Source organism: Salvelinus namaycush, chromosome 38 (assembly GCF_016432855.1).
Source record: "Salvelinus namaycush isolate Seneca chromosome 38, SaNama_1.0, whole genome shotgun sequence".
Classification (NCBI taxonomy): domain Eukaryota; kingdom Metazoa; phylum Chordata; class Actinopteri; order Salmoniformes; family Salmonidae; genus Salvelinus; species Salvelinus namaycush.
In genome coordinates this window covers 20,394,530-20,403,905 of record NC_052344.1, presented here as the reverse complement: position 1 = coordinate 20,403,905, position 9,376 = coordinate 20,394,530, and the positions used below count along the sequence as shown (strand labels likewise).

At 42.8% G+C, this 9,376-nt stretch overlaps 1 protein-coding gene across 1 annotated transcript; it reads right to left on the bottom strand.

Moving 5' to 3' along the window:
• Nucleotides 1-384: 384 nt before the first annotated feature.
• LOC120032303 (fish-egg lectin-like) lies at nucleotides 385-2,150 on the bottom strand. The gene is made up of 5 exons (XM_038978334.1): nucleotides 2,096-2,150; nucleotides 1,747-1,980; nucleotides 1,352-1,569; nucleotides 1,100-1,218; nucleotides 385-803 (listed from the first exon to the last, which is right to left on the bottom strand). Exons 1-5 carry the CDS (start codon nucleotides 2,148-2,150, stop codon nucleotides 662-664), a joined length of 768 nt encoding a protein of 255 aa, XP_038834262.1. The 3' UTR covers nucleotides 385-661.
• Between the last annotated feature and the right edge of the window lie 7,226 nt (nucleotides 2,151-9,376).

The following is a 9,376-nucleotide window of genomic DNA, read 5'->3' as shown; positions in this document are numbered from 1 at the left end:
CATTTTTAGCAATTCCATTTACTTTTAATACTTAAGTATATTTCAAACAAAATACTTTTAGACTTTTAATCAAGTAGTATTTTACTTGGTGACGTTCACTTTTACTTGAGTCATTTTCTATTAAGGTATCTTGACTTTTACTCAAGTATGACAATTGATTACTTTTTCCACCACTGGTTTAATGTTGTGTTGTGTAGTGGCTTTGCTGGAATGTATCTAAAACAATTTGATCTGTTTTCCCCACCAAGATGTACATGCTAAAACCACCACTGGCAGAGCAAACTAAAATCCCCCTGGTCAATATGAAAACAAAGAAACACGGAAATTACAATAGCTTCAAACTTAATGCTTTATTTTAGTGGGAAATGATTATATAATGACATAATAAGCATTGAAAAGGATTCCATCCATCTATATGAATGACCTCTGAAGCACAGCAAAACCCATGTGGCTGGTGAGCAAGATATTAAGATCAGTGATTACTATTGACAAAGATAAAGTACTGAACAGTATAGGTAGAGTAGTAGGTTTTAGAATGAAGGATTCTTATGAACTAATGTTGGGCATTCTCAAGCAGAAGACTGTTCCAGAAAGAGACATCAATGAGTTAGCAAGTGAACTTTAGACAGATCCCGAACAGCCATCAGATGCAGAGGAGAGGCTAATGTGTGCACACCATGGTGACGGCAGACTTGGAGACGACCCAAAGACGGCCCAGGTCGTAGGTCACGTGGCTCATGCGCATGGACATTGGGATATTGCTCCATCCAGTGCCCTCTGGTTTACTGGCTGTGATGCCATCTCTGTGTTGAAGAAAGGGTTGGGGTTCATGTTTTAAAGATTATCCATCTTTTTCTGGGAAGTTGTTGTTTTATCACAAACTGTAGCTTTACAGGACATCCCACTTTACCTTACACTGTCTACACATTTCTTTATAAGTCCTATAAGTTTAGATCTGATTATATTTGACTGATTTTATTTATGTATCTACAGTATTTTAGTTGTTGTGTAAAGAGCTTCACAAAGCATGTACAGTAAGGATAAGAATTATAATTAAAGGTATACCATTATCATACACATAGTTCAGTAGCAACCTTACCTGGTAAAAACACTACCCGCAGAGTTGACCCCAAAGACACTACCATCAGTTGCCACCTCAATCATGGAAAGCTTGCCATCAATGTGACTCCACCCCTTGTTTTGGCATTCTTGATTCAGCTGGAAACAAACAGATTCAATCAGGGTTTTAGGACCATTTCAACAGTTAGAATATGAAACAGTTTTAGAATAACTGACACTCTCCATCCTCTACTACTCTACTCCAGCTCTCACACTCTTTCCCAGATCTTACACTCATTAAGAAGATATCATCATTCTTGTTGACTGCCCAGCACCCAAAGGGTCCACAACTGTAGTACTTCACAGCTCCTGGCAATCCTGTCCATGGAATGGGTGAGCCTGGACCCTTGTAACCAACTGTGGCACTACGTGTCAGACAGAATGGAGTATCGGCCATGTTAGCCCCCACAATAAACTGTTCACCTCCAGCATCCAACTGTTTCAGAAGGCCTGAAGACCACAAAGACAGACAGACGGACGGACAAGCAAACAAGGAGCACATATCTGTCAGTACTGCCAAATGACCTACAAGTTACAATTTTAAAAAAAATCAACAGCCTGATGATATCAGGAAAGCTAAAAAGAAGGTGTCGTCTGGATAAATATTGAGTAATGCTTTCCACTTACCGGCAGCTTGCACCCAGTTACCGGCCACATACTTGTAGATTGAGTCTGCCTTGTTGACACCCCAGATCCCTGCTGGTCCTACAGTGATATGCTTCAGGGAACCAGGCAGGCGGATCCATGTATCACCTACAAGGTAGTAGGGGACTTGACTTGTGTCCGTAGCAACCACTTGCCCCAGTCCTGCATCGATCTGCATCAGATTCTTGATGTTTACTACCTTCTGACAGTCCCATGCTATGGAGACAAAGACATATGAGTAGAGTACACCAAGAAAAAGGAGGATGACATTATGGAGCAAATTTCATCAACTCCAAGTTGAGCAAGCATGTTTCAGATGATGGTAACTTACCATGACTGACGGCCAGGAGACAGAGGACCAGTAGGACGGCTGCAGTGACTCTCATGATGTCTCTGTAGATCTACAGTATAAGTTTGGTTGTACACCAGACTTCAATTGTCCCCTTGCAAGACTGAGCTTTTATAGCCCTGCACATACCTTTCACCAATGATGGGTTCCTGTTCCACCTGTTAAACGAAGACTTGATGGTGTCCGGTGTCCGGGAGAGAGGAGAGTTGTGTTAAAGTCACCTGATGACAAAGATCATTCCTTTGTTATTCTCATGTTTTCTGTGTTTACATTGAAATATGCATTTGCCATGTTTACATTTTGAAATACAGTGCCTATAGAAAGTCCACACCCACCTTGGATTTCTTCAAGGGTTAGTCTCATAAGAGCTTTGCACACCTATATTGTGCAATATTTGCCCATTTCTCTTTTAAAATCTTCTTCAAGCTACACTATATATACAAAGTATGTGGACACAACTACACATTTGTGGATTCAGCTATTTCAGCAACACCCGTTGCTGACAGGTGTCTAAAATCGAGCAAACAGCCATGCAATCTACATAAACAAACATTGGTATTAGAATGGCCTTACTGAAGAGCTCAATGACTTTCAACTTGGCACAGTCATAGGATGCCACCTTTCCAACAAGTCAGTTCGTCAAATTTCTGCCCTGCTAGAGCTGCCCCGGTCAACTGTAAGTGCTGTTATTGTGAAGTGGAAACATCTAGGAGCATCAACGGCTCAGCCGCGATGTGGTAGGCCAAACAAGCTCACAGAACTGGACTGCCAACTGCTGAAGTGTGTAGCGCGTAAAAATAGTCTGTCCTCGGTTGCAACACTCACTACCGAGTTCCAAACTACCTATGAAAGCAATGTCATCACAAGAACTGTTCGTTGGGATCTTCATGAAATTGGTTCCATAGCCGACCAGCCGTACACAAGCCTAAGATCACTATGCGTAATGCCAAGTGTCGGCTGGAGTGGTGTAAATCTCGCCGCCATTGGACTCTGGAGCAGTGGAAACGCCTTCTCTTGAGTGATGAATCCCGCTTTACCATCTCAAATAAAATCAAATAAAATAGTGTTTGTCACATGCGCCGAAATGCTGTTAGGAGTGTGTATAGAAGGCGAAGTCAGGTGCAGGAGAGCAGAGTGTAGTGAACAGGCACACTTTTTATTCCGGTCAAAATGACAGCACAAAGTAACATAAAATGTGCCCAAACACGGAACATAGACAAAAAGTAATGCGCGTAACAATATCCACAATATCAAAATACACGTAACACAAACAATCTTACACAAAGACATGATGGGGAACAGAGGAATAAATACATATGAATTGATTGGGGAATGAAAACCAGGTGTGCAGGGAACAAGACAAAAGAAATGGATACATTAAAAATGGAGCGGCGATTGCTAGAAAGCCGGTGGCGTCGACCGCCAAACGCCGCCCAAACAAGGAGAGGAGCCGACTTCGGCGGAAGTCGTGACAAATTCTTACTTACAAGCCCTTAACCAACAATGCAGTTGAAATAAATAAGTATTAAGTAAAAAATGGATAAGTACATTTAAAAAATATATAAATAATTAAAGAGCAGCAGTAAAATAACAGTAGCGAGGCTATATAGAGGGGGTACCGGTACAGAGTCAATGTGTGTGGGGGGGGGGGGGGGGGGCACAGCTTAGTCGAGGTAATTGAGGTGGCAGTCCGACAGATGAATCTGGGTTTGGCAGATGCCAGGAGAACGCTACCTGCCTGAATGCATATTGCCAACTGTAAAGTTTGGTGGATGAGAAATAATGGTCTGGGGATGGTTTTCGTGGTTCGGGTTAGGCCCCACTAGGTCATATAGTTTATGTAAAGGTGTTGTGGATCATGGCTAGACTGCAATTTGCAAGTGTTGCCAAAGATTTTCAAGCAGACTTAACTCAAAACTGTAACTTGGCCACTCATTGAACATTCACTGTCTTCTTGGTAACCAATCAGTGTAGATGTGTCTTAGTCCTGTTGAAAGGTGAATTCCTCTCCCGGTGTCTGGTGTGAAGCAGACTGAAACAGGTTGTCCTCTAGGATGTTGCCTGTACTTAGCTCCATCCTGTTTCTTTTCATCCTGAAAAACTCCCCCAGTCTTTGCCAATGTCAAGCATACTCATAGCATGATGCAGCCACCACCATGCTTTAAAATAAGGAGGCAGTTACTCAGTGATGTGTTGTGTTGGATTTACCCCAAACATAAGGCTTTGCATTTAGGCCAAAACGTGTATTCCGTTGCTGTGTTCATTTTGTTGCCTTGTTGCATACATATGCATGTTTTGTAATATTTTATTCTGTACATTTTATAATGATTTTTACTCTGTAATTCAGGTCATTATTGTGGAGTCACTACAATGTTGTTGATCCCTTCTCAGTTTTCTCCCATCACAGCCATTGAACTTTAGCTGTTTTAAAATGACTAATCAGTTTCCTTCCTGTCCTGCAGCTCAGTTCAGAAGGACCAATGTATCTTTGTTGTATCTGGGTCGTTTAAAACATCATCCACAGCATAATTATTAACGTGACCATGCTTCATTCTCTTCATTCAAAGACTCAATCATGGACACTCTTACTGACAGTTGTGGCTGCTTCACGTGATGTATTGTTGTCTCTACCTTCTTGCCTCTTATACTGTTGTCTATGCACAAAAATGTTTGTACCATGCTTTGCGCTGCTACCCTGCTGTGCTGCTGCCATGTTGTGTTGCTAACATGTTGTTGTCATGTTGTGTTGCTACAATGCTGTGTTTTCATGTGTTGCTGCCATGCTATGTTGTTGTCTTAGGTCTCTATATAGTGTTGTGGTGTCTCTCTTGTCGTGATGTGTGTTTTGTTCTATATTTTTATTACATTTGTAATCCCAGCCCCCGTCCCCGCAGGAGGCCTTTTGGTAGGCCGTCATTGTAAATAAGAATTTGTTCTTAACCTACTTGCCTAGTTAAATAAATGTTAAATTAAATACATATTCAATATCTGATTTGTCATTGTTACCCAATTACCAATCACTGCCCTTCTTCATGAGGCTTTTGTAAAGCTCCCTGGTCTGTATAGTTGAATCTGTGCTTGAAATTCAATACTTGAGGCGGTTCTAGCTTGCATGGCTCCCTTGGCGAACCTCCACTTCAAGCCCCCCCCCCACACACAGAAAAACAAACACCATTCTGCACTAACTGTAATTTTTATTCAGACATTTGGAACAACACAAATAAATAATCATAACATTTAAAACTATAAATATCAAAAAGAAGTAACAAAGACAAATAGAAACAAATTGTAGCATATAAATACAAACAAAAAAGAGAATCAAATCATTCCACTATTCCACTATTTCTAACAAAAAACACACAAATAAAACTCAATTGCACAAGTCCTGTATCACATAAATACACATATAGAATAACTGTCACGCCCTGACCTTAGAGAGCCTTTTTATTTCTCTATTTGGTTAGGTCAGGGTGTGATTTGGGTGGGCATTCTAGTTTGTCTGTTTCTTTGTTGGCCGGGTATGGTTCCCAATCAGAGGCAGCTGTCTATCGTTGTCTCTGATTGGGAATCATACTTAGGCAGCCTTTTTCCCCACCTGTGTGTGTGGGTAATTATTATTTTCTGTGTTTGTGCAACATGTAGCAGATAGAGCCAGGGTGAGACATGAGACATTCACAAAAACTGTATGCTATTACACAACTTTTTAGGATTACTGCATGTTAGAGGCATGACAAATGAGCGAATGGGCTTGACAAATAATGGTATAGCCAACATTCAAATACGATGTGGTTCAACGAGAACACTGACATTTTGCCCAGGCAGAGATGAGTGGCCGGCACCGAAATGCGCGGCAACAGCAGTGGACGCATAAATTCTTCCCTACTGACAATTGCCAAATTTGGGTGCAAGCTGCAGGTAAGTGGAGAGTATTGCTCAATATTTATCCAGAGGACACCTGCTTCTTAGCGTTCCTGATACCATCAGGGTGTTGAAAAAATTATTAATGTATTACAATTTTAACATGTAAGTCATTTGGCAGAATTCACAGATACGTGCTCCCGTTTGCTTGTCTGTCCGTCTGTCTTTGTTGTCTTCAGGCCTTCTGAAGCAGGTGGATGCTGGAGGTGAACAGTTTATTGTGGGGGCCAACATGGACGATACTCCATTCTGTCTGACACGTAGTGCCACAGTTGGTTACAAGGGTCCAGGCTCACCCCTTCCATGGACAGGATTGCCAGGAGCTGTGAAGTACTACAGTTGTGGACCCTTTGGGTGCTGGGCAGTCAACAAGAATGATGATATCTACTCAATGAGTGTAAGATCTGGGAAAGAGTGTGAGAGCTGGAGCAGAGTAGTAGAGGATGGAGAGTGTCAGTTTATAAAACTGTTTCGTATTATAACTGTTGAAATTGTCATTAAACCCTGATTGAATCTGTTTGTTTCCAGCTGAATCAAGACTGCCTAAACAAGGGGTGGAGTCCCATTGACGGCAAGCTTTTTATGATTGAGGTGGAAACTGATGGTAGTGGGGTCAACTTTTTGGGTGATGTTTATACTAGGTAAGGTTGTGTTAGGTTCTGAACAAACAGAGTAAAAACTCACGAAAAGCTCAAACTAAGTTCATTCACCCACTGGGGTAAACAACTGCAAAATACAAAAACATGATTACACAAACACATATATTTTTGTCCTCCCACTAGCCGGAATCAACTCCTTGCACATCTAGACAGCCAATACATTTCTGTTACTAGTCAATAACTTGTTTGGTTCCTCTCACTGGTGTAGTCATGGCCCCACCTGACGCTAAAACCTTTGTGGTCTGTTCCTTCTCACTCCATCTGACCTGTGACCTGGGCCGAATTCCTCTCTCCTCCTTAATCCACACCTGTCCTCCCTTACCTGTGACTGAAACCAGACATTTGCCCTGTGCTTCCCCCATTAGGATCCATGAGATTCAACAATAACATGTTTGACAGAATGTAAACTTTCTTCATTCCCATGTCTCAGTCAACAACTTTCCATATACCTACAGTACCAGTCAAAAGTTAGGACAACTACTCATTCAAGGGTTTTACTATTTTCTACATTGTAGAATAATAGTAAAGACATCAACTGTGAAATAACACATATGGAATCGTGTAGTTACCAAAACAGTGTTACACAGATCACATAGTGATCCAAGATGGCGTAGCGGTGCAGACGTGTTTGTCGTTGTCCCGTGTAAATTGTATTTTTTCGTCTTTTGTATATATTTCAATCTCTTTTTCCATTTTTAAATTAAATACACCTTCCGGCAACCCGCCTCACCCAATGTAATACAGATCCGCTATTTTTTTTAGACCTTAAAGCTAGAACCTCCATCAGAAGCTAGCCATCAGATACTAGCCAGCTAATGAGCTACTAGCTATTTAGTCATTGTTAGCCACTGCTAGTGGCCTTTACCTCTAGCTCAGACACCAGCCGCTTTTACCCTGGATAATACCCGCCAGTCTGCTCAGTGCGATATCAACCCTGAGAATATTGGACTGCTTTTCGCCACCATTACTGGACCATTACTCCAGATCACCACAGCTCGCTAGCTGCTACCGAGTGGCCCAGCCTCGAGGCCCATCTCCCGGTCTGCTCAGTGGACCCTATGATCACTCGGCTACACAGCTGATGCCCCCCGGACTCTTCACTAGCACGACTAGAAGCCACTACATTGCCAGATTCCTGCCGTAAGCTCTGGACCTTTGCATCGGATCATCGCAACTAGCTAGCTGCTACCGAGTGGCTAACGCCCTTGTCCCGAAGCTAGCACCAGTTAGCCCCGAGCCAGGCGCATTTCCCAGCTAGCAAACAAAATTACTCCAGCTACAATTCCTCTTTTGCCAATTGGCCTGGACCCTTTGTCGACACGGAGCCCTGCCGATCCATCACATCTGGTCTGCCGACGTAATTCAGTCCTATGTTCCCTCAACCGGTCTTTATCGGACATCGGTGAAGACGCTTCTGCTAGCCCCGGCCAGCTAACCTTTATGAGCGCCGTGTCTCCCGCTTGCTAGCGTAGTAACGACTTCCCGTTTTCATTTATTGCTGTTCACTGGACCCTATGATATCTGGCTCCATAGCTGATGCCTGCTGGACTGTTCATTAATCACGGTACTCCATTTTGTTTATCTGTCGGCCCCAAACTTTGAACTCAGGCCCTGTGTGTAGTTATCTGACCCTCTCTGCCCATTCATCGCCATTTTACCTGTTGTTGTTGTCTTGGCTGATTAGCTGTTGCTGTCTTACCCGTTGTTGTCTTTGCTAGCTCTCCCAATCAACAGCTGTGATTGCTTTATGCCTCGCTTTGTCTCTTTCTAATGTCAATATGCCTTGTATACTGTTGTTTAGGGTAGTTATCATTGTTTTTTTTACTATGGAGCCCTTAGCCCCAAACAACATGCCTCAGATAACGCTTTTGCCCGACCTCCCACAAATGGGGTGACCTCAACTAGCATAACTAGCACCTTCAGAGATGCAACCTCTTTTATTGTCACTCAATGCCTAGGTTTTACTCCACTCTACCCTTACCCTACCAAACTCCTGTCTGTACATTATGCCCTGAATCTTTTCTACCACGCATAGAAATCTGCTCTATTTATTCTCTGTCCCCAATGCAATAGACGACCAGATTTGATAGCCTTTAGCTGTAAATCAAATCAAAATCAAACCAAATGTATTTATATAGCCCTTCTTACATCAGCTGATATCTCAAAGTGCTGTACAGAAACCCAGCCTAAAACCCCAAACAGCAAGCAATGCAGGTGTAGAAGCACGGTGGCTGGGAAAAAACTCCCTAGAAAGGCCAAAACCTAGGAAGAAACCTAGAGAGGAACCAGGCTATGAGGGATGGCCAGTCCTCTTTTGGCTGTGCCGGCTGGAGATTATAACAGAACATGGCCAAGATGTTCAAATGTTCATAAATGACAAGCATGGTCAAATAATAATAATCACAGTAGTTGTTGAGGGTGCAACAGGTCAGCACCTCAGGAGTAAATGTCAGTTGGCTTTTCATAGACGATCATTCAGAGTATCTCTACCGCTCCTGCTGTCTCTAGAGAGTTGAAAACAACAGGTCTGGGACAGGTAGCACATCCGGTGAACAGGTCAGGGTTCCATAGCCGCAGGCAGAACAGTTGAAACTGGAGCAGCAGCACGGCCAGGTGGACTGGGGACAGAAAGGAGTCATCATGCCAGGTAGTCCTGAGGCATGATCCTAGGGCTCAGGTCCTCCGA

Excerpts from the sequence above, each read along its gene's own strand:
- LOC120032303 (XM_038978334.1), bottom strand. The coding sequence starts at position 2,150 with ATGAGAGTCACTGCAGCCGTCCTACTGGTCCTCTGTCTCCTGGCCGTC. Across the intron at positions 1,570-1,746 it reads TAACTGGGTGCAAGCTGCCG|GCCTTCTGAAACAGTTGGAT; the intron begins GTAAGTGGAAAG and ends TGTGGTCTTCAG. Across the intron at positions 1,219-1,351 it reads ATGATATCTTCTTAATGAGT|CTGAATCAAGAATGCCAAAA; the intron begins GTAAGATCTGGG and ends GTTTGTTTCCAG.